This window comes from Leptonychotes weddellii, chromosome 7 (assembly GCF_054177405.1).
Source record: "Leptonychotes weddellii isolate Sample4059 chromosome 7, ASM5417740v2, whole genome shotgun sequence".
NCBI lineage: Eukaryota > Metazoa > Chordata > Mammalia > Carnivora > Phocidae > Leptonychotes > Leptonychotes weddellii.
Window position 1 is genome coordinate 98490795 of NC_138375.1, and position 26966 is coordinate 98517760.

General features: G+C 34.2%; 1 protein-coding gene across 1 annotated transcript in view; it reads right to left on the reverse strand.

The window, feature by feature from the left end:
• Positions 1-26966, reverse strand: part of IPO11 (importin 11) — a 184589-nt gene that overhangs the window by 79691 nt on the left and 77932 nt on the right. The window contains exons 16-20 of the mRNA XM_081825596.1: positions 21092-21168; positions 16418-16497; positions 15923-16003; positions 3115-3210; positions 2116-2229 (exon numbers count right to left, since the gene is read on the reverse strand). Of these exons, the coding sequence (XP_081681722.1) occupies positions 2116-2229; positions 3115-3210; positions 15923-16003; positions 16418-16497; positions 21092-21168 (448 nt within the window). The remainder of the gene's footprint in view (positions 1-2115; positions 2230-3114; positions 3211-15922; positions 16004-16417; positions 16498-21091; positions 21169-26966) is intronic.

A 26966-nucleotide genomic window follows, 5' to 3' on the forward strand; every position in this document is an offset into this window, starting at 1 on the left:
GATAGAAAATCACTCTTAATTTAACTTGACTTACTCTACTATCTCATACTGTTTTCAAGTGTTGAAAAGAGAAATCTTTCTCCAACATCCCTGCTTCCTTCAAAGCTCTCTAGATTTACTGGAACTCATTTGCCTAGCCCTATTTAATTCTTGCATATATTTTTGATGTTCTTCAGAACTGTGCTCACAGTCAGAAGTAGCCATTTGAACCAGAATACTATTTTATTCACTTTCATCTCCCTCATCTCTACACTCAAATATGATGACTTGACATGTTTTGTCAAATTCTCTGAGGAAAAAAAAATGTCCTCTTCGTAATGAAAAATGAAAAGAGAAAAGATAAGAGGTGTTGTTCCATGAAAAGCCCGTGCTCTAAAGACAGGATCGGAAATAAGTCTGAACCAATGATAACAGCTCTTTCCTCAATCTTTCACACTGCCAATGGGTTCTAACAGTACGAGCAGTAGCCACGGTTCATTATTTCTCTTTAATATGAAATTAAGCCCAGTCGAGGCGGCCTATGCATGGTGCTGATGATTGTACATTATGAATATATTTAAAAGCACTGACCCATACACTTAAAAATTGTGGAGGGTAAATTTTATGTTTTATGTATTTTATCACACACACACACAAAAAAAAAACCTGGAAAAAATGTAACATAGTAGATACCTTTTCTCTTCCCACAGCATACTGAACATATCTCTGACATAACACTCATATAATTATTGTGAAATTGCCCATTCAAGTACTCTTTTCCCTGAAGGTTACTCTAAGCTTGTCAAAACAAGTGTCTCCAGTGTATAGTGTAAAGTGCCTGTTCCAGGATGGACAGGAGGTAGCACAGTGTGGTCACTGAGTTATCAGGCTCTGAAGTTAGGTTGCTGGAGTATATAAAGCAACGCCATCATTTACTAGCTGTGTGAAATTGAGCAAGTCAGTAAATCTCTATAAGGCTCAGATTTCTCATATGTGATATGGAAATTAAAATACTATTATCTCAATGGGTTGTTGTGAGAATTTAATACATGACATTTATATTGTTGTTAAATATACTGTTATTAAAATCACTCAACAAATTTTTTTTTTTTAAGATTTTTATTTTATTTATTTGAGAGAGAGAGAGAGAGACAGCTAGAGAGGGAACACAAGCAGGGGGAGCGGGAGAGGGAGAAGCAGGCTCCCGGCCGAGCAGAGAGCCCGATGTGGGGCTCGATCCCAGGACCCCGGGATCATGACCTGAGCCGAAGGCAGACGCCCAACGACTGAGCCACCCAGGTGCCCCTCAACAAATTTTGAACTCAACTGAATAAACCACTTAACTTTAATATTAGCCCATCGCAGTTAAATTTAATAAAAGTAATGAAAAACCTTACCTATCTATTCATCTAAACAAAGGCTAGGATTTCTAATTAGATTATATCGAAATCTAATTCTAAAAAAACTATGTACATTCTTATTCTAGATTTCCTTAAAGTGGAAACAGTTTTGTTTCACAAACCAAAAGATTTTACAAATTGCCTCCATTCTAAAGACATCAAATACTTTCAACTTTCCACATCTTACAAATCTTAAAAGATTAAGGACTTAATACATAAAAACCATATTTTAATATAATGTATACAGTCTCAAGTAACATCTCACTCAAGAACCTATCCTATACTTACCCTGGTGGTTGGTTTTAGTTACAGTATTTTTTTAAGTAAGCCTTTGCTGAGAAAGTCACTTCCCATAATAATTATGATGGAAACTCATCACATGACACTAAGAACAAGCTCAATAAAGGAATGGAACAAAGATTGTAAATAATTATATGTAAAGTATTTGTTTCCTTTTAAGTGTGAGTAAACAAAAAATTGCAACCATAAACGAAACAAAATTCCATCCTACAATTAAACAGAATAAAACTGGCTATTATGAAAGAGAACAAATGTAAATTTCAATTGCCATTCAGAGATTCTTTTTTCTTTCTTCTTCAAAATCATGGGTAAAATATAAGTTATTAAAGTTTTAAAATACAAAATTTTAAATACAAGAGTTTTAAATTATTTACCCCAATTATTTTCAATCCTTATTTGAAAAGACTTTCTTCAATTTAAGTAAATTGATTCTTACCTCCTGATTAAATTTATGTGCCATCTCATTAAGAAGTGAAGAAAAAAAACTAGTGTTTTGTAGCAGGACTCGACCCATAACTCCAAGGTATGTTGACATCACGACAGGATACCTCTGTACAATTAAAATACAGCACACATAAAATTATATCAAGGTGTGAGTATAAACATGACTATGAACAATCACAGACATGGTAACAGTCAACAGGGATATAAAATAATATTCTCCGGGGCGCCTGGGTGGTTCAGTCGGTTAAGTGGCTGCCTTCGGCTCAGGTCATGATCCCAGGGTCCTGGGATCGAGACCCGCATCGGGCTCCCTGCTCATCGGAGAGCCTGCTTCTCCTTCTCCCTCTGCCTGCCGCTCTGCCTGCTTGTGCTCTCTGTCAACTAAATAAATAAAATCTTTAAAAAATAAATAAATAAATAAATAAATAAAAATAAAATAATATTCTCCTTCAAAATCGCTTTAGGATATACTGCCAATATTACCTGAGTTATAAGTAACTTTCTAAATATACGTCATACAAGGTAATATACATATAATGTGGATTTTAAAGACAGAGGAACACAGAAAGAATATTTACCAATGGCTTATTTATTTATATTACTGTAAATACTCGTACAGTACATGGTTACGTGGATTCACTTAAAGAGACTGACTTAGAAAATAACCGGTATTTTTCATATATTCAATATGTACTACAACCAGCACTATTCTTTCCCATTACTCTGCTTCAAATCTTTGTGAATGAATATACATGCATGTAAGTGAGAGATTATAAAAAAAAAAAAAAAGCTATAGTTTCCGGAGAAAGAAAAGGCCAAGCTATATAACTACCCTGAAAATTACTTAATTTACTTCAAAACAACCCAATAATAAGAAAAGCTTTTAATATCTAACAACAAAGAAGAAATAATTTTCCAATGAAGAAGGAAAATAATTAAAAGTAGAACCCTAGAGTCCATTACTATCCTTAGAAGCTTAAGGAAATCTTACCTCTCCTTCTATAATACCTCTGAAAACACAGGGTAGAATCGGTTGAAACATTTGTGCACCTAATACCGGGTTCACTTTAAGGGCATTTTCCACAACCTAAAAACGAGAAAGAATCATTGGTAACACTAAATAATCCAAGTCACTGCTTCATGTAAAACATAGGTAAAGAAAACAATGTATTAAATATCACACACTAAATCTCAGAATACACACAAACACATGAGGTAGTCAATATTCTGGCATTAGATACACTTTTACAAGACAATCCATTAAAAATGGATTTGATATAAAATTTGATATGAAGTGTATAATACATACAGCTATACATCTCACATAGAATCATAATTAATCACATCCTAATAACAGGTACCATGTTGTCATTATTACATTTGCATTTTAAAGAAATAACCCTTACAAAATGGTACACTAGAGTCAGCAAAAGGCATTTCAAAAGTGTTGGCTTTTTTTGGGGTGCCTGGGTGGCTCAGATGGTTAAGTGTCTGCCTTCAGCTCAGGTCATGATCCCGGGGTCCTGGGATCGAGTTCCGCGTTGGGCTCCCTGCTCCTTGGGGAGCCTGCTTCTCCCTCTGCCTCTCTCTCTCTCTCGCTCGCTTGCTCGCTCTCTGTCTCTCATGAATAAATAAATAAAACCTTAAAAAAAAAAGTGGTTTTTTTGTAATAAGCGTAACAGTATGGTAGTGGCACAACAACAGACACAAAGATCAGTGGAACAGAATAGAGAGTCCAGAAATAAACTCACGATTCTATGGTCCATTAATCAACAAAGGAGGAGAGAATATGCAATGGGAAAAAGACAGTCTCTTCAACAAATGGTGTTTGGAAAACTCAATAGCTACATGCAAAAGAATGAAACCGGATCCCTTTCTTACACCATACACAAAACACCCTCAAAATGGATTAAAGACCTAAATGTGATTCCCCAAACCATAAAATTCCTAGAAGACGACGTAGACAATAATCTCTAAGACATCAGCTGCAGAAACATTTTTCGAGATATGTCTCCTTTGGGCGAGGGAAACAAAAGCAAAATTCAACTATTGGAACTACATGAAAATAAAAAGCTTTTGCACAGCAAAGGAAACCATCAACAACAACAAAAATACAATCCAACTAATGGAAGAAGATATTTGCAAATAATGTATCTGACAAGGGGTTAATATCTAAAATACATAAAGAACTTACACAACTCAACACAAAAATCAAAATCAAAACAGAACAACAATAACAAATAATCCTTTAAAAAATGAGCAAATGACATCAATACATATTTTTCCAAAGAAGACAAACATATATCCAACAGACACATGAAAAGATGCTCAACATCACGCAACATCAGGGAAATACAAACTGAAGTCATAATGAGATATCCTCTCACATCCATCAGAATGGTTAAAATCAACACAAGAAACAAGTATTGGCAAGGATGTGGAGAAAAAGGAATCCTCGTGCACTGTCAATAGGAAAACAAGCTGGTGCAACCACTGTGGAAACCAGTATAGAGGGTCCTCAAAAGCTTAAAAATACAAGTACCATAAGATCCAGTAATCCCATTACTGGCTATTTACCCAAAGAAAATGAAAATATTAATTCGAAAAGATATGTGCACCCTTATATTTATTGCAGCATTATTTACAATAGCCAAGTTATGGAAGCAACCCAAGTGTCTACCTATAGATGAAAAGATAAAGAACATGTGGTACACACACACACACACACACACACAAATAGATTACTCAGCCATAAGAAAGAATGAAATCTTGCCATTTGCAACAACATAGACGGATCTAAAGGGTATAATGCCAAATGACATAAGTCAGAGAAAGACAAATAACATATGATTTCACTCATGTGTGGAATTTAAGAAAAAAAACAAATAAAGAAAAAAAGAGACAAACCAAGGCACAGACTCTTAAAAACAGAGAACTGGTGGTTACCAGAAGGGAGGGAGGTGGGAGGTGGGAGGTGATGTGACATAGGTGAAAGGGATTTTTTTTTTTAAACATTTTATTTATTCATTTGAGACAGAGAGATAGAGAGAGAGAGAGAACATGAGCACGGGAGAGGCAGAGGGAGAGGGAGAGGGAGAAGCAGGCTCCCTGCCGAGCTAGGAGCCAGACATGGGGCTTGATTCCAGAACCCTGGGATCCTGACCCAAGCCAAAGGCAGACACTTAATCATCTGAGCCACTTATTGTGTTGAGAACTGAGCATGTACAGAACTGTTGAATCATTATATTGTACACCCAGAACTAATAGTATACTGTGTGTTATTAAAAAAAAAAAAAAAAAAAGGATGGCTTTTAATTAGAGAAAAGGTAAGTTAGAAAAAATATACTCACTATCCAAAAATCAATCTACCTGTTAAGTTTATCAATAAATTAGACAAAAAACAGCTTGTTGCATATATATTGAGAAATAATCTTATTTTATTTATAATATAATTATATAGGTTATCAATCATGAGCTGATTGTCACAGGTGAAAATTCTGAAGGATAAGTGAGAGTGCTTCCCTTTATAATAATAATGACGGCATAAAATTCAAGCACAGTGAGATTTTTTTGTTTATTTTTGTTTTATTTTTTAGGAAGATAAGAAGGCAGTAGTCAGGATGCAGCAATGAGGACCAAGAAGGAATCTTCCATGCTCTAGCCCCACTGTTAAGAGGGAAGGAATGAAAACAGACACCATATTGAGAGGGTTATGAGCAAGTACTAATCTCAAGGCAGAGACAAGCTGCCTTTAAAACTTGTAGCAATGTTTCTCTCCAGGGTGATTATTGACATTCTGAGTCGGACAAGGATTTATTGTTCAGGACTACTCCATGCATCGAGGGGCTTTTAGCATCTCTGGTCTCTGTTCATTATGTGCCAAGAGCATGATCACCATCAAATACACCACCTTGCATTTTGAAACATTCTCAAGGTAAGCAAATAGTACCCATGGATGACAGCATTCTCTAGTTTTGAGCAAGAGGTAAAGGGAATGTCTAAAGAAAAGTTAAAAAATACAAGAACTTTTACAGTGGGCCAAGTATTATGCTATCTACTAAAAGATAAGAGGATAAAAAGTTATCACAGATTCTGATTAAAAGCAACAGGAAACGAAGTTCAGAAAATAATTAAATCTGACCTCAATAAAGCTTATTAAAAAAACAGATTTGGAATAAAGATGGAAAAGATGTAGTAGGTAAGCTGGTAAACTGAATCTCAGAAGTTCATGTCATCACAAGGTCTCTATTTTAGGTATGAATGGAAAATAAAGCCATCTGCTGAAGGCTAGACGCATATTTAACTTCATTCCCTCCTGATACCCTACTATAATTACAGTATAAGGATTTTAAAGGGAAGGGGAATCATTAAAAGGACCAAGGGATGAGAGATGAATACTGGAAGGTATAAAGAAGAAATTCAAAAGTGACTGATCAGGTCAGAGAGAGCTAAAAACTAAGAATGCAATGGACAGGGTGGAGAAGCAACTTAATTTATGGCATCTCTGTCTTCTCCCTACCTTTCATCAAAATCCACAGAAATTAGGACCTCCTCTGGAAAAGAGGGAAAGGAAAAAGCTAAAAATAAGACTGATTAAAAGTCTATTTAAGAAACAAGTTGCCAGATATTCCCAAATCTGCATATCTGGGCAACTGACCATCTCTCTCCACAGGAGAAGATAGTGTATTATCTTTAAAGGGTCTAAAAGAGTTTCCAGATTAAAAGGGCCCAGTAGTGCCCAGTACAATCAACTAAAATAAACCTAAATCAAGGTACATCACTGTAAAATTTCAAGACACTAGGAACAAGAAGAAGCTACAAGCCTGGAGAGGAGGAAGAAGGCAGGAGAGTCAGCATGGCTCTGGAAGAGACTTGGACAAGTAATTTAAAGTAATAAAATACCCTATGGGTCGATGTGTCTGAACATACTGAGCAAAAACTACTGGCAAAGAATGTAGTGCATATAAGAAAATAACACTTAAAAAAATTATTAACGCCTAAGATTACATGTTTGTAGAGAAAAGGAGAAGCAATCACATATTTAGATCATTATGACTGTCAGAATATAAATTCACCAACATGTATATCATTCAATACAAACCAGCTGTCAGATGCATTTTCTTTATATATAAAGATAGTTATTATTGCATAAAAGATCCACAGATATATCAAGGCTAAAATGGAATCTTGGTATTCGAAAAGGTTAGGAACCATAGCTAGGGAAGATGAGATTATTTCTGAAAAATTATGTAGGAAAATGCTATTATTAGACTTGGAGGCAGGGGTAGTGAAACAGAATCAAAAGAAAATTCAGAGAGTAGAACTGGTAAGACCAACTGAACAGTTAACCAGAGGTGAAGAAGTTGTACTTACTCCTAATTTATATGTTTGGCCAATGGATACAACTGTGGTCCCGTTAGTAATAATGAGGTTTTGTTGTGGACGTGATGACCCTGAGATATGATTATTTCCACACATGACACTTTACAGTCCACTTTCCAAGGAGGATATAGCAGTTTTGACTTAAAAACCACGGAGTTCAAATTATGACTACTTCCACTGAAGAAGGCTCCTCTATAAACCTAGAATCAAAATCCTTCTGGACATTTTGATCAGCAACCAGTGCTTTCTATTCTAAACAAAATTTCTAAAAATGCATCTAATGACTTCAGTGTTAAAACAATTTTATATATTTCAAGTGAAATGTATGTACACTCACATGGACAAGCAGCTCCCAGAAGCAAATAACTCTAAAGACAACTGATATAATCAAAGATACTTAAAAGTAAGGTAATTTACAGTTATTAATAGAATTTAAATCATAGCTTACTCTTCTTGGGAGGGGAATCATTACGTTCTCTAGGATTTTAGCTTGTTTGATGTATTTTAATCAATTTAGTTTTATTCTGATGCTCAAACTGTTCCATCATTAGCCAAGTGGGAGCTCCTTCAAATGATTCCTGCATCCTTTTGATGGAATCCCACCTTCTCTTCCTTCTGGCACAAAGAGATCTCTCCAGTTTATCTTGAGTATCTCTTGTCTGAACTCTGGACTCACCCAGCAGGAAACAGTGTTTACAGACCACAATCTATGTTCTGGGATATTTACTGCCACTGGATTGACACTGTTTCAGGTCTTTTACTTAGACAGCATTAGAATATCTATTTTCTTTTCCTGTAGAGTATGTAACATAAATTCACCAAATCCAACTGACATTACAGCATTTTACATAAATTCTTTGATTTTATATTTCCGCCTTTCTCTTACATTGAAAACTCTCAGATTATAATAACACTACCTTGTTTCTAATATATATAACATCCACATATATACTTATGGGTTTCAAAATAACCATATGAATATTTACTAATAACAATAACACTGCTGAATGCAATTTTTAATCTCCTTGTGTTTCTTTTTGTTCTGACCTATCCCACCAGGGATCCACATGTAAAATACTATATACTAAAATTACTTGAAATATTCTTCTCCAATGGCTATGGTACCAACACAATAATAGATTCAAATGTTTTAGCTTGTTTTTCATCTGTAGGAACTGCTTTTACTGTATTATTTTAAATCATGTAAAACATCTATTTGGCTCCAAAAACCGAAGTAAAAAACAGATACACATCCTGAAAGATCAACCTTTTACCCACTCTCCGTCTTCTGCCCACATGACCACCTTTATTAATTTGGCTTATTTTTCTATCGCTCTGTAGGTTGCACTCCTTAAACTTAAGAAAACGCTAGACACTGGTCTTTGCTTATAGTCTCAGAATCACTCTAACACTAACACTGTATACAGAGGCCGTCTTCGTTTCTTTCTAAGCTGCACAGTACCCTTCTGTATGGTTCATCTTATTACCTATTATGAATTATTTTTTATCAGCATTTTGCTATTATAAATTAAACTTACACATATTGGTTTTAATCCATCCCTTTTCTAAATATACTTGGAACAGACCATGTTTTTAAAATCCCTGTGGGGGTGCCTGGGTGGCTCAGATAGTTAAGCGTCTGCCTTCGGCTCAGGTCATGATCTCGGGGTCCTGGGATCAAGCCCTGCATTGGGCTCCCCGCTCAGCGGAGAGTCTGCTTCTCCCTCTCCCTCTGCTTGTGCTCTGTCTGTCTCTATCTCAAAATGAATAAATAAAATCTTTAAAAAAAAATAAAATAAAGTAAAATCCCTGCGAAAAATGCAGGCTTTTAACTGGTGTCCTGCACTCAAACCATTTTCTGGTTTTAGGCTTACATTGCAAACAAAGTGGTAATAGCATAGATCCTGAAGTCAGAATGCCTACATTTATATCACGGCTCCAATACTTACTAGGTGTGTGACCTTGGACAAGGTATTTACCTCTTTGTGATTTAATTTCTCATCTGTAAAATGGGGGAAAGAATAGTACCATCATCATAAGTTTATGTGAGGATTGAATGAACTCTATGTTATGTGCTTAGAAATGTGTAGCATGCAGTAAATGCTAGTATTAGCTATTACTATTATTATTACAGAATAAATTGTACCTTAAAAATATTTGTGCCATCTTAAGTAAGCCTTACCACAGTGAATGAAAGCAACCTGGCTCATTACTACTTGATAAGACCTGACAAGAGAATTTCTAAACTCAAAGTGGTATGTATACATACAGACAAATTTCAAATTAAAGAGATGTTAACAATTTAAATTTGAGTATTTTTAGAATATAATTGTATTCACCTAGATAATTTGTTCTGACTCACAAAATATAATAAAGCCTATTTTTGCTCTTAACTATTTGTTCCAAAAGCAGGTATACTTATCTCTCTATCCAATTTTCGTAACATTGTAATTTTCTGCTTCAAAGAACAAAGCACTTACTTCCAGATACTGTCAGAAACAAGTATAACAGTGACATTTAGCCAAAAATATATTAAAAATGTTATATGGCATACTATATTAAGAAACAGTATCTGAGAGGTATTAAAAATGAAAATAATGAGTTAATATTAAAAACTATTATTATTACACCTTTACTGGAACATTGAGAATAGGAAAAAGACAAAAATGTTGAGTTCTCTTAGCTTTCAAGTACAGGCATAAAAGGACCACTGTCCTAAAATATTCTTTCATTTAAAAAACAAGTAATTTATTCATGATAATTAGCATACTCTCAGGATTCATCATCAATTAAATAATAAAATCCAGTTTCTGAGATTTCAAATAAAATGTACTGGTTTAGCTATAGCAATGCTTACACAAAAATAGTGTTAAATGTTATTAGGTGGTCAATTTTTAATTGAAGTCCTTATATCCTATCAATGAACTCCTGCTGGCATATCTACAAATTGGCTTAAACTGTAACTTATGTTAAATGATACAAATTATTTTAATGTATACTTGCATGATAAATGATTTGCGCTGAATTTTTAAATCAAATATTATTAGGTACAATTAAGAAACAATGATATCACCTTCTTTCACATCAAAGGAAAAAGGAGAAGCAAAAAGATTTTTTTCCCAGTAAAGTTGTAAGGGTGGTGTTATACATTATATAAATTTGGAAATTTTCGTAACAAAAGTTTTTTAAAAGACTGTGCTACTACTCTGGAAAGCAAGAAAGAATTAAATACAACTAATTTTTTTTTTTTTTTTACTTTACAGTTCTATTTTATTTTTTTATTATGTTATGTTAATCACCATACATCATTAGTTTTAGATGCAGTGTTCCATGATTCATTGTTTGTGCATAACACCCAGTGCTCCATGCAGAACGTGCCCTCTTTACTACCCATCACCAGGCTAACCCATTACCCAGGCCCCCTCCCCTCTAGAACCCTCAGTTTGTTTCTCAGAGTCCATAGTCTCTCATGGTTCATCTCCCCCTCCGATTTCCCCCCCTTCATTTTTCCCCTCCTGCTATCTTCTTCTTCTTTTTAACATATAATGTATTATTTGTTTAAAGGGCCGCTGAGATATATAATTCTTGATAAAAAATAAAGCTCTAGCATTGTGTAAATAGCCTGCTTAGTACTGAAGTTTTAACTAATGTATTCTTTTTATTTTTAAATAAACACTAATTAGTTAGAAGAAATGGTCAAAAGATGAGGTAGAATAACTTGTTTTTTCTTACAGCCCAAAATGTTAACAACCAAAATAAATTATTTGGCCTCCAAGTACAGTAGCCTATTCTGCCCCGAAGGGAGATTATATAATTAGACAACTATTTAATTATACAGTTAGGTAAAAATAGCCAACACTTAATATTACGTGATTACATGGTAGGCATTGTTGTTAGTGCCTTATACGTGTAAGCCCCTGGGATCCTCATCTCACCTCTAGGATACAAGTGAAGTTTTCAACCCCATGTTCTAGCCAGAAGGTGAGGGGCAGAGATGAGGCCGCTCACCGCACCTGGCTGTGAAGCAGCAGAGCCAATACTCGAACGCTGGCAGTTTCGCTTTGGTCCACAGTCTTACCTACCGCGCTCTCCTGCTCTACTGCCTCTGATTACGTGATTTTGCAAGAATATAATCAAAAACAAATACTAAAAAGAAGTAAACATTCTCCTTAGGACATATCCTTAAAAACCTGCTTCATTTTGCCAATGAATTTCACAATGCCCATTTCATATGGCTCAGGATAATTTGTCTTTCAGTAGTTACTAAAAAAAAGTACAAAAGCAGGAGGAAAAAAAACCACTTTCAATTCAAACTTTTTCTCAGAGGTGTTTAAACATAAGCAACAACCTCTTTTCTTAACACTCAGAATATATACATTAAAATTTAACAGGATTTCAGATAATGCATACTTACAAATTATTAAAATTTCATGTGGTACAATCCCTTATATAACAAATGAGAGAATTTAAGCCCAGTTCTTATACATAAGAACTGTGTAAAGTAGCAGAGCTGGATGTGCAAACCAAAGCGCAGGTCAAGAGGAGAATAACACTGGAAATGGGCAGTTAGTATGCTTCAGTTGGCATTTCTACTGGATGTAGGCATATTCGCTTGTGCAATCCTTAACGTAAGAATTACGGATTCCCCTTGCTTCCACATCACTTACATTGTATGCATTCAGAGGAAGGAGAATACATAATTTATTTAAGTTAAGATAATAGAAAAGCTAGAGGAGAAACACACACACGTGCGCACACACACAAATCTATAAAGACATCAAAATGACATGGCAATTTCCTCTCAAATTTCTGTCACTCCCACATAGCCAGTCACTTTTTCCTCGGTTAGAATTAAGGCCATAGTGTTGACTCCTTGTTATCTCTCTACTTCCAGAAAAGAAATTACCACCAAGACAAAAGATGAAGCTAAGATTACATAAGACAGATGAGGTCCTCAGTAAAATTATATATTGCCACTACATCAGTTTGGTAAGGGCATAAATGCATTAAAAATTCACAAGAACATTTTTGTAAACATGTCCAATGTTACTTGTAATCTCTGCAGCTTAGAGAATACTGTGAAAATAGTGGGGGTGAGAGTAGACCAGGCCTCAAGCATCCAGGGTGGTCTCTAGAAGCCACAGATTTCCGTAATTACCCCTTCAAAGACCACATGCTTCTTTCGTAACTGGGGCTTACATTCTCATGCTTTAACCCCTATACTAAAAAAGAAACTAAAGAATCTATGAAACTAAAATCAGAGTTTTATCATATTTTACCGTATGTGCCCTATTTTTAGTTTACAACATTACCTTGGTTTAAAGTTTCTACTGTGATTTGAAATACAGAAAAGCAAAAAACAGACAGTATGGTGAAGTAATGGGTTTGATAAATGGACTTTCTGGGAAAAATCAGAATTAACCAAAGTTCTTATTTCAACTCCTGTTAAAAGCCTTTCTGTATTGTAAGAATTCTCTTAAAGCCTAAAGACACTGTTCTTGTATGTAAGTCAGTCAAGAATCTTAAGTACCATCTTTAACATCAGTAATGTAGAATTCATTTAAGAATGAATACTGAGATGAGTAATATTCATGCCCCCAACCTGTGGAAAGTACAAATAGTCTCATCACCTTGCAATGTACCTCTGCCTCAAGAGTGACAGTCATCAAGCAGCTCTAACCTTGTCTCCTTTGTAACTGAAAACACCAAGGTCACATACCAGTTTCCTACACTTCTCACCAAACATGATTATCTACAGCTTCAATCACTGCCACTTTTTGCCAACTCTCTCAGAAAACAAACTCCTGCTCCCCTTTCAAGCTAATCTTTCCACAAATGCTCTTGATCCGAAATCCCAATCCCCTGTATTATCTAGAGCCATCCTCCCTTCTACTGGGTCACTTTCATTTACAAAACCTACTCCAATCAAGTCCTCCATACTTCATCCCCACACACAAAAACCATCTTTTCACTTTTTAACAGTAAATGCTTATTATGGGTTGAACTGTGTCTTCCAAAAAGATATGTTGGAGTCCTAATCCCAGGTACCCGTAAACGTGGCTGGAAACAGCGTCTTTGCAAATGCAATTGGGTTAGGATGGTATTTTTAGGGTAGGCCTCTAATCCATTAGGACTGGTACTCTTATTAGAAGAGAAAACAGAGATACAAGGAGAATGTCATGTAACAAAGGAAAGCAGAGATTGAAATGATACATATACAAGCCAAGGAAGCCAAAGCTTGCTGGCCATCACCACAAGCTAAGACAAAGGCATGGAACAAACTTTCCCCCAGAGTCTTCAGAGAGAGCATGGCCCTGCCAACACCTTGATTTCAGACTTTCAGTGTCTAGTACCCCGTGAGAAAGATAATTACTATAAATACTATAAATTAATTTCTGTTGTTTTAAGCCACCTGGGTTGTGGTACTTTGTTATGGCAGCCCTAGGAAACATACAAAGTCTTTAATTATAGGTGCCTCCCTGTCTGATCACTTTATAACTAAAATCTGAATACTAATACCAAGGGTTGGCAAACTATGCCCATGCCATAATTCTGTAAATAAAGCGTTAATGAAATACAGCCACACTCATCCATTTACTTATCATCTATAACTGCTTTCAATTCTACAACAGCAGATACAAATAGTTGAGACAAAGACTGTATGGCCCACAAAGCCTAAAACATTTACTACCTGGTCCTTTACAGAAAAAGTGTGCTGACCCATAACCTATACGGTGAATAAATGAATAATGACCAAAGCTACTAAATGCAACCAATTTGAAAGTCGAATTAACAAGCATTGTAACACGGATATCTGGAGTTTTATTTGTGCGTGTGTACAATAAATATCTGAAGAACAACACATTAAATATTATAATGCTTGAATAAGTTCAAACTGATGATTACTCTTATTAGATGTATAGCAGCTATCATAGTGATTAATACAAAAGAAGATTTTACCATATGCACAAACTTTTACCCACTTAGTACCCCAAATATACTGTGGATTACTATGACAATTATTGTGATTAGTTACATACAGCTGACCCTTAAACAGGGTTTGAATTGCACAGGTCCACATATATGCAGATTTTTTCCAATATAGTACAGTACTAGATATGCATTTTCTCATGAGTTTTTTTTTCATTTTATCTCATGATTTTCTTAACATTTTCTTTTCTCTCTTCTTATAAGAATACAGTATATAGTACATATAACTTAAAAGATATGTGTTAATTGACTATGTTATCTTTAAGATTTCGGTCAACAGCAGGGTATTAGTAGTTTAGTTTATGAGGAGTCAGAAGTTAAACCTGGATTTTCAATGTGCAGAGGGTCTCCAACTCTAACCTTCTGTTGTTCAAGGGTCAATTATACATTTCTTACAATGAACCTCTCTGGGCAAAGACTTTTTAATTTCACTGGGAGGAAATCATATGGTTTTTAGGATCTAAAGAAATGCCATCATTCTCATACGATAAATGCAACTTTGTTATGATAATTAACACTTCACTTAACCATCTTGCATATCTGACCATATCTGACTTAGAACACAGCTAAGAAATCAGGGAAGTGGGGGAGTGCAGGAAGGGTTAACAGCTACATCTTCTTGCAAAGTACAAACATGAAGCACATATGTATATATGTATACATATACATGTAAATATATATTTCATATAAATTTATAAATACACTTATGTTTATAAATATATATTTAATTGATACTATATCTTTAATACATAAATATATACAACTCAGAGCCTGTTCCTATTCTACACAATGATATACAATATATAAAGATAATATATATCCTTAATCTGTATAGATATACTGCATAAACATTAACTCAGAGCTTATTTTTTAAAGTTTTTTTTTAATTGAGGTATACCTGACACATAACATTATATTATTTTCAGGTATACAACATAATGATTTTATACTGGCTCTAAATCATACTCAATCGATACAAGTTTCATAGTATAACTATGATGCCAACACAAATTAAAAGTCCCAAATTATAATAAAATTTCTTCCCAAAAGTAGGCTAACCAACTGGAGCAGTGAGAAGTGTTACATGTCACCAGCCTTTGGACAATTCCTAAACATTTTTAAAGCCTTGCTTAAAAGTGAGGTCTCAGGATGGGGTGGGGAGATGGACCTTGATTAGGATACCATCAGCAGGGACCTTGTCAGAAATGTGGAATCCACATTATTTTAACAACATCCTCAGGAGATCTGTATCCACATTCAAATTTGAAACCCCTGGCCCAGAATTATAGTAATTGATTACCACTAAAAGAAAATACTGTCTAGAAGTACTCTTCTCCTTGACAATCATCCAAACCCAAATGAAGGTCCAATTTCACAAAATACAGATGAAAAACTTACAACAATATTCATTTAAAATATGACAATACCTTGAGTACTTGAACTTGACCTTCTGTAGTAATTTCCTTTAGCAGCTCACAAAACGACTGACAGAGACCCACTGCATATGTCTGAAATTCAATCAAAAGTCAAAATATACATATAAATATATTTGCAGTATCAGAACAGGCAAAAATTATATTTGGAACTCATTACAATCTATTTGAAAACTATATACTTAAGGTCTAAGTATATAAAGTTTCAATTAGAACTCTTAGAAAAAGCTTAGAAAATAAAAATACAGTTTACTGCGATACTGATTTTTACAGAAATATAAGGCTGTATTTATTTACAGAGATACTTTCTGTGTTAAGTAACAGTTCATGGAACTGCATCACATCTACCCTACAGTGCTTATAAAGTTTTTTCTCCCCTTAAAGTAACTGACCAATCTTCATTTAAAAGGTACCTCTTGATTTCAAATGAGAGACAATCAAAGTAAGAACTACATAAATTTTTACAATGCAAAAACTAGTACATCATACCTGTAGAAATTCTGTTGATGATAAAAAGATATAACCATTGATGATCTTAAAGCAGGTTCTGAGATTTTCTGAACTTAGTTCTGCCAAAGAATTTATTTTAAAAAGGACAGGTTAATTCAATGTTCAAAATCAGTTTAAATGAAGCACTTTATTTAAAACTAAGTTATATACAGTTCTTTACAAACCTTTTGAGTGCTGTTCAGACTACTGGGATTCAAACAGCTATCTAAGAACTGACATCAACCTATAACTGAGTACTTCCCCATATACCTGGCACTAGTTGAAAGAATTTAGGGAAAAAAATTAAGCTCCCAGGTTTTTTATTCCTTTCAGAAAACAAGCACATAATCATATATACCAAACTTTCATTTCAAACTACGTTTCTAGTGCCAGCATGGTAAACGACAAGGAACTGAATTTTTTTTTTTTTTTTAAGATTTTATTTATTTGACAGAGAGAGACACAGCGAGAGAGGGAACACAAGCAGGGGGAGTGGGGGAGGGAGAAGCAGGCTTCCCGCTGAGCAGGGAGCCTGATGTGGGGCTCGATCCCAGGACCCGAGGCCCATGACCAGAGCCTAAGGCAGACGCTTAACGACTGAGCCACCCAGGTGCCCTGGAACTGAATCATTTTACCATCATATTTTTATAAGTGCTTAAATGGTTCACTCAATAAGCATCTACTGAGTGCTACTGCGCTGGCACTGGATATGATATGCTACTTATGAAAAGAGTCCTATTACACTCCAAAAACTTTCAATACTGTGTTTAGATAATTCTCAATCCTTGGACTCGTCTTCAAATCTGCTCTCCTGTAAGAACTTACACATAAAAAATATTCTTAAAAATGTAACTATCAGGGGTGCCTGGGTGGCTCAGTCGTTAACCGTCTGCCTCTGTCAAATAAATAAATAAAATCTTTAAAAAAAAAAAAAAAAGGAATGAGAATACTAAGTAAATTAACACTATAAAACAGATTTAAAGGATTTTAAAAACAAGCCCTTAGAACTAAGTTATCAGAATTATTTTCAGTGATAGCTTTTGGTTCTACTTTATTTTTTTAATTTTTAAATTTTATTTATTTGACAGACAGCGAGAGCAGGAACACAAGCAGGGGGAGTGGGAGAGGGAGAAGCAGGCTTCCTGCCGAGCAGCGAGCCGATGTGGGGCTCGATCCCAGGATCCTGGGATCATGACCTGAGCCGAAGGCAGACACTTAATGACTGAGCCACCCAGGCGCCCCTTGGTTCTACTTTAAATTCCTCTGGTTCTACTTACATTTAGGAAAAAGGATATAAAATGAATTTTAGCCTTGTATTTATTCACACACTTAACATATCTTAAAAATCATTAACTTAAACATCTAAATAGTATTCAATATTGTTGGTCTTATGTATTTTATTTATTTATAACTTTATTTTTTATTATGTTAATCACCATACATTACATCATTAGTTTTTGATGTAGTGTTCCATGATTCATTGTTTGTGCATAACACCCAGTGCTCCATGCAGTATGTGCCCTCTTGAATACCCATCACCAGGCTAACCCATCCACCCACCCCCCTCCCCTCTAGAACCCTCAGTTTGTTTCTCAGAGTCCATAGTCTCTCATGGTTCGTCTCCCCCTCTGATTTCCCCCCTTCATGAAAATGAGAAAATTCCTGCCAACAGCTTTATTTCTACTTATAAAAAAGTAATAGCTATCATATTCAATAATTTTTAAAAATCATAGATACAATGACAAAGAATATGTTTTCACTGATAAGAAAAGTAAGTATTCATTTTGATCTATAGTCTTCAAAGATTAAAATAAATATTCTGGTTATATTTCAAAATAAATTCTAAAGCTAATATAAAATAATGTATATGCAAAATGTTACATGTAAAAATGAGTTTTGTGATACTCAAGAATATGATACTCAAGAATAAAGGTAACACTGTTGTCAAGGTATACTAAACATGCACAGATATAATGTGTAAACAGAATTTCTTCATTTATCAAAGCAAATATACATACCATAATGCATAAAACAAATTACATACAATGTTTGTTTTCAAAGAGAAAGCAGGAAATAAACTAATTCAGTAGCTTCCATATAATCTATATTCACTGTTACTATCTGTAAAATACAGAATTTTTTAAATTATTCAATATTAAAAAAGCTTAAATCTAGTATTATCACAAGGATGAAATTTTAGTAGTTCTTGATTTAGTTAAGTAACAAATCCTTCATTGACTGTGGTTGCTTTTTCTTTTAAAATAGCAGTAATATTAACAGTAATAGTAACACATATAATTGCAAAACAAATAATCTTTACTATGTGGCAGACATTTTTTTAAAGATTTATTTACTTTTATTAGAGAGAAAGAAAGAGCATGTGCATGTGTGCGCACCTGTACAAGCAGGGAAAGGACCAGAGGGAGAAGGAGAGTCTCAAGCAGACTCCCCTCTGGGGGTGGAGCCAGATGCGGGGCTCAATCTCACGACCCTCATATCATGACCGAGCCGAAATCAAGAGTCGGATGCTTCACCGACTGAGCCACCCAGGTGCCCCACCAGACACTGTTCTAAATACGTATCTAAATGCATCAACTACAGAGCTTTCTATGGTTAAACTGTACTACAGTGCTTACCTAAATCTACACTCAAAATACTGTCATAAAGTCTTAGTAGGGTTAGTCAATACTTTTTAAGTCTTTTTCCTGTCTACCCACCCTTCTCTTGTTTCACTGTAAAGGTCAGGCATGCTGGATTTGGGGTCAAATAACATAGGCAAAGTGAAATCACTGTATAACGTCACCCATAAGTGAAAATGGCTGAATCCTGTTCATGACAAAGTTGACAATGGCTCTGGTTGAGGTTTCTACTCCTAGGTCAAGTACAAAGAAGCACTGTGGATTACCCAGAATGACACTGTATTTGGTCTCCAAGTTAGGAAGAGTAGAACTAAAAGGCCTTCACCAGAGTTAAAGGAGTGAAAGGACATTTTCCACTTTCTTTCCCTATGGTTTCTTAAAAAAAGATAAAACTTTTTTAGGAGACTAGCAACAAGTGACTGGTCTATTGCCACAGTCTTCATCTTTGGGATTTTTTTCCAACAATTTTATAGGGACACTAGATGATAAATGGCAAGTGGCTCTTTATCAGAAAACAGATGCTTTTTGGTATTATTTGAGATCTATTCTGAAGAATGGGGTAAAATAATAGAAAATAAAGAAAATGTGAAGGACTAATTACATTTTCTACCCACTATGACCATCCAGAAAATGAGATGTTTTCTAATCAGTTATAAGAGTGTTTTAGTCCACATTTGTTGATCTGTGAAAAAGTAAATCTACTTTTCTGGTGTAACATTATACCTCAGTAATATTTTCGTCTAATAAAACTACTCACTACAAATAAATTCCCAGAAAAAAAAGTCTTCAGATATTGCTGTAAATGCCCTCTACCGACAATATTTAGTTAGTAGACACAAAGTTCTAATGAAGGAATTAAAGATGTTTCATGGATCACTCTTGAAGAATGGTTACTATAAATGCAAAACACTGAATTTTTACATTTTTTTTTTTTTAAAGATTTTATTTATTTATTTGAGACAGAGAGAATGAGAGAGACAGCACATGAGAAGGGGGACGGTCAGAGGGAGAAGCAGGCTCCCTGCCGAGCAGGGAGCCCGATGCGGGACTTGATCCCGGGACTCCAGGATCATGACCTGAGCCGAAGGCAGTCGCTTAACCAACTGAGCCACCCAGGCGCCCCTGAATTTTTACATTTTATAAATAAATTATAGTATTCTGCAGACTGAAAAAGAATCATAAAGGCCCATAAACAGCACTGTATACAATCTTTATATTACTCCAAGAGAGTTTAAATGTGAATATTCACTGGTAAAATCCCTCACAAAACAACTCTATAAACAAGTATTATGTTTTTTAAAATGTAAGGTATTACTTATGAATGGTAGGTGACATGTAACAGGAAAGTATTCTCTAGTATTAATTATCATCAGAAAACATGTTCAGATTGGAAAAAAAAACCTAATTAGATCTCATCCAAGGTGGCCTAAGAGACTAAGGCCCCACTCCCAGCCCAGTGTCCAGTTCTCCCATCCCATGTGCCACAAATGATGCTTCTAGAATATTATACTTCATGATTTTGCATCTCTATATGTCAGTAATACTTAAACAATAAATATGATTTGCCAATATTTAATAGTCTTCATGTTGTCGGTACCTTAGCTAAATCAGAAATATGTACAGAGCTCATTTGTGAACAAGTGACAGCATAAAATCATTTTGTAAAGGAAACTGGGTAATACCATGGTATACAGAAGCAGCTTTACAATACAGTCTTTTAAATACCTTATAGAACCTGCTATGAAACATAAAAACTTTACCAGGCAAAGTTCAAACTTAATATGGAATTAATTTTCCAAGAACACTTTTTTGTTTTTAGTTATTTAGTAAATTTAGTGTCTACTCTTTAATAAGCAGAAATGGTTCTAAAAAGTTACATAGGTACATACCTAAAAACTATTAAAACACTATTAAACTTGTTTGTGAATACGAGGGACTTCTGTAAAAATGGAAGGTATAATTTAAAGTCACCTATCAGGCCCCAAATTATCACTGCATTCAAAAACAGTATTGTGTTTTACACTTTCACACATACCAAGAAGTGGGGACATATTCTGAAATATACGAAGCAACTCTGGTGTAACACTTGGGCTGTTTTCCAAAGTCACTAACCTAGGAAGAAAAACAGATGATTAAGTCTCTTTCTATAACCATTAAGCTGTTAACAATACAACTTATTAAAATTGTCCCATCTAAAGAAGAAAGAAAAATGGACAATACACAAAGTTATGTAAGTTATCTTTCTAGGAAAAAAATTACCAAATTTGTCAAAATTTAAAACCCATCTATAAATCATATATTATTATTTCTATATACACAGCAAAAATAGTAAGGGAAGTAACTACATACTAAAATATTTACAATAAAATTATAATGCTAAAGCAAAAGCATGATTATGGTCAAGGAAAGACAAAAATTGCTTTGTTTTTATTTTTCTGTCACATGTTATTCATGTGTCCTTTCAAGAGACACTGGAAATATGAAAGAACCAATGTATAAAAAATAAAATATATATGGGTTGTGGTTTATCAGGGAAGTGTGCAGCTGGTTTACCTCCTCACTCCCCACCCAAGAAGTTAATGGAGAAAAAACATGATTGTCAAAACAGCTGCAAGAAAAGAGGAGGGTATCCTATTCAAAATCTAACGTTCATTATCAAAACTATCCTATTATAAAGAGAAATAAGTCCTTAATCTGGTAAGAGGGTACCTACCAAACACTCGTAGAAAACACACCTAATGACATTTGACACCATTCTCCTGGAAAAACACAATCACATCTCAAAAAATATCCTCTATTTTTTATCTTGTCTACCTTCACATCTATTGAGTATATGTATGGAGGGCTCCTCGCATGATATGCCAAATAAATTAATAAAAGACACAAGGGTGAGAGGAAAAAGTTAAACAGTCTTTATTCACAGAAGATATGACTGATAGAAAAGAGAGGGGGAAAGAAGTACTTTAATCACTAAGAGACTTCAACAAGGTTGCTGAATATATCAATACACTGTATATAAAAATCAGCTCAATTTCTATATATCAAAACAAATACTTAAGATTTAAATATATCTTACTCTAAGAGTCACTGATATAAAAATCCAGCACCATAAAGATGTCAATTCTCTCTGAATTGTTATACAGAATCAAAACTTCATTCAAATCCCCACAGGCTTTTCCCTAGAAATTAGAAAAGCTGAGTTCTAAAATGATTTGGAAGGCAAATGACCAAGAACAAACAAGAAATTTGCCAAGAAAACAAAACATATGGGGGTTGGGGGGGGCACTTCTTTTACCACATATTATGGCTTACTATAAAATCAATGTATTTAATATCGTAAACAGAGTAACATAAGAAACAGACCTGCTCCTTTATGAAAGAGGCAGCTCCCAGGTTAAGAAAAGGTTGGACAATTCAGTCACTGGTGGTGAGCTACTGGGCCTCTACCTCACATGAAATACAGAAATTAATTCCAGTTTTATATGAGAAGGATAACGTCAGGAGAACGTAATTAGAGCTTTAAGTTAAAGAAAGATTAAGGAAAAAGAGATAAATATGACTACATTAAAGTTAACGATTACTGTGTATCAAAAGATGCCTCAAAAAAGTCAAAATGTGGGGCACCTTGGTGGCTCAGCCGTTAAGCGTCTGCCTTCAGCTCAGGTCATGATCCCAGGATCCTGGGATCGAGCCCCTCATCGGGCCCCCTGCTCTGTGGGAAGCTTCTCCCTCTCCCACTCCCCCTGCTTGTGTTCCCTCTCTCGCTGTGTCTCTCTCTGTCAAATAAATAAGTAAAATCTTAAAAAAAAAAAAAAAAGTCAAAATGTAAGTCACATACTGGGAGAAGATTGTTTACAATACATATAACTGAAAAGGGAACAGTCCAAAGGAATATAAGAGGTTAATAAAAGACAAATGTAGAGAGCACATGAACCAGCATTCCAAAGAGGATCCATCCAAAAACTGTCAATAAACCGGACTATAAAAAATACAAAAAGATACTGAACTAGTTATCAAGAAAATGTAAAATATAAGCAAAACAAGGTACAATTTTACCCCTACCAGATTAGCAAAATTTCCAAAGTCTGACATAATAGGTATTGGCAAAGCTATGAACAATGAGAACTCTTGCACACTGCTGGCAGGAGGAAGTTAGTCTCATCACTTGGAAAGTAATTATCATCTGAAAAAGTGAAATATGTATATGTGCACATACCTATGACCTAGTGAATAAGGTCTCATACATCTGCATACATTGTCATGTACAAAATGTTCAGTTGCATTATCTGAACATCAACCAAAATGGTGTATATGAATTGTGACATTCATACCCTTAAACTCATCAATATGAATCAATCTTAGAACAGGGAGCAAAAAAAAAATAAGCAAGTTAGTAGACAAGCTATAAAATTTATATGAAGTTAGAATATACTGTTTAGAAAGACACACACACACACACGTGATTTTAAAAACATTACAAGAAAGAAAACCAAGGAATGAAAACAAAAAAAAACTGGTACAGTGGGTCATCCCTGAAATCAAAACAGGAGAATTCAACAAACATGCCATAACCATGGGCTTCAAAGACATTCTTACTATCTCATTTCTTAACGAGGGTACAGGAAATGGATTTTCATTTTATGTAAGTTATAAATATTTACAAATAATATGACTTCCCTATTAATCTATGAACTATTTCACAAATTTTATTTATTTATTTATTTATTTTTAAGATTTTACTTATTTATTTGACAGAGAGAGAGCACAAGCAGGGGAAGCAGCAAGCAGAGGGAGAGGGAGAGGCAGGCTTCCCGCTGAGCAGGGAGCCCGATGCGGGGCTCGATCCCAGGACCCTGGGACCATGACCTGAGCTGAAGGCAGATGCTTAACTGATTGAGCCACCCAGGGGCCCCTATTTCACAAATTTTAAATTCCAAAATTGGGAAGAGGAAGGGGGACACAAGAGAAACCAGCCACCCCAGAAATGAAGTACGTGCCACATATACAAGCAATAATATTTTTAGACACTTTAACTCAGATCAACAAGAACAGGATTTGATTCCATTTTTAAAGAATAAAACATAAGATTTTAAAAATTTTATCCTATTCACCTTTACAATAACAATGAAATCAAAAGAAAAGCCACAATCCAGTCACGGTATCTCAGTGAGAAAAAAACTGATGGGCATATTCTAAATCTCAGAAGATGTTTCAAACTCTGTCATTGGATCCAAATTAAAATTCCATATGAATTCTTCCCTCCCAATGTCATTACCTTAGTAAAAAGACATTCAGGTCATTGTCACTCTCACTACCTATGCTCGTTTCCGCAACACAAGCCATAGTATTTTAAAAAGGAAAAAAATCTCGAAAAGTTTAAAGTACTTAAAAATAAGATGACATAGCATTTAACTCCAACTTCAAATGAAGAATTAGAAAGGAAGAAAGAGAGACAAAGTCGAAGCACTTAGGAAAGAGATAAGTTACTATTCTGATGAATAATCAGACAAAGTTATATGTACCAAATCTTTAACTAGAGAAATGTAAATTTTAATGTTACCCTTCCACAAAAAATATAGGAAACATGGAGCATCAGGTAAAAAGACAGGTGTATCAATTCAACAAATAAGTATAAGAGCATGAAAGTTCTTTTGAGGTAAAGCATCTCTGGTTAAGTTAAAATACAAAATATAAAAATTTGAACTGTATATGAAACACAACTAAATTTCAAACAGAAAAGCTAAAATGTAAACACTGAACAAAGACAGTTAAGTCAAATCTAAATAAAGTAAACCATATGATGATATAGCAGATAAAATTTAAATGCAAAATAATTAAAAAGTGAAAAGTTAATCAATGAATACATACATACTACATCACATGATGCTTCATGAAAGTATTTTAAATTTTAAATACTGTGTTTATTAAATATTTTAACAATATACAAAAATACCAAAATTTTGTGCAGTGAATAATCTCTTTTAAAAGTTACAGATCAAGAATGCTAGAAATAGTTTTCTGATGGTGATGGGCAGGCAACTGTAAAGGAGCTTTATATCTTGTCTCTCCACCTATGGTATCATCACGGTTGTATAGTACACAGGATAGTAAGTTTGATTTAAATTCTTAGCTGTGTATTATTTGCACTACTTCAGTTGTATCATGTGCAGTCTCTTGACCAAGCCTATTTTTAAACTCTGTAGAGTATCATTTTATACATATTCCCTGCTACAGAATTTGTACTGCTTAGCTCAGCAAGAGACGGTCTGCATGGAAAGATTAATAGCACTGATTAGCCTTCTAATATTTTGCACTTTTTGAAATGTTTTTTTTTTACCTGATTCTATTTAAAAGTTTACGAAATACTGAAATAAAACCATATTGACCAGTTAAAAAAAAAAAAAAAAGAATGCTAGAAATAAAAAGGGACACTGACACAAGAAAACTAGATGGGTATTTTAATAAACCAGTGTCAAAATTAAAAAGTAAAACACTGATTTGAACTATACAACCCACCAGTTAGAAAGAATAAAATCTGCTTCTTTTATATCATCATTACTATTGATATGAATATGCTACAAAAGCAAAGCCTATAGTCATTAAAATTCATATTAATTTTTAAAAAACTGAACAAGTGATATGTTGTATTTACAATGCAGTAAGTCCAGACCTCAATCATATACTTTAGTACCAGCAAAAAATAAATGAGACTGAGTCAAAGGAGACATTAAAAATCCATAATGCTACCACCAAAATAAAAAATAGGACATTATATATCAAGACTTTAGGGAAATAGGCAGTTATAAGCCAAGACAAATTCATAGCTTTACATGTTTTAGCACTTAAGGTAATAAAGTAACAATTTTTTATAGCTTTAAGAAAATATACCCAGCTAAGTGTAGGAAGTAAAAAATCTGAAGGAGAAATAAAGTAATGAAAGGATAGAAACATAGGAAAACTCATAAAATCTAACATGTACTTCTTTCACATTAATAAAAAGAAAAATCTCTAATAAATGTACTTTAGAGGCAAAACAAAAATAAAACTGCAAATAGCAGAGGTAAGGCAAATGTATGTAAGGTTTTTTTTTTTATTAGTATCTTAAGGTATTAAGTACCCAAATTGTAACAGACATGGAAAATCAAAACCCAAGTATGTATAAACTAACAACTAAGAAACAACTTCAGAATATTACCAAACTATGAATGACTCCCCAGCCACTGCCATGAATCCATTTTCAGTTCCCTTTATTACTAAATTTTCAAATCATCCAAAGAGTTACTGTATTATAGAGATCACTCCAGTATGAAAAAAAAAAATCACTTTTAAAAACTGGTAAATTGGTAAAAGAAACATGACACTGATATGAAATCAGTATCACAAAATATGGACTGTCAATCCAACTCATTTATAATTAAAGGAAAAAATAAAATCTGATAAAATACCAGAAAATAGACTTGTATGACATATTAAAAGTAGAATTCACCCTAGCAAGAAAAGTTTATTTCAGGAAATCATTTTTTAAAGAAAGAGGTTTTGGGTTTGTTTTTTTTGTTTTGTTTTGTTTTTTTAAGGTTCTAAATCTCCTAAGTGGATGGCAAAAGGCAATCAAACCAGTTTTTTGGTTTTTGTTTTTGTTTTTAATAATGAAGAGCATATTACAATTAATGGTATACAGCTGATGCTTATTGTTGACCAGTCTCCATTACCCTATGTACTTCCTTTAAAAAGAAAAAAAAAATACTAGCCCTTTATGCAGGTTTGTTCAAATGCAAGGTTTGTTCAAATTCTGCTTAAAAATATTTTATAGTATTACATGTTCATATGAGGAAAGAAGAAAAAAAAATTACCGAACTGAATCTCAGAAGGTAGGTCAAATGACAAAAACTTAAAGTAAGTAGAAAGTGGAA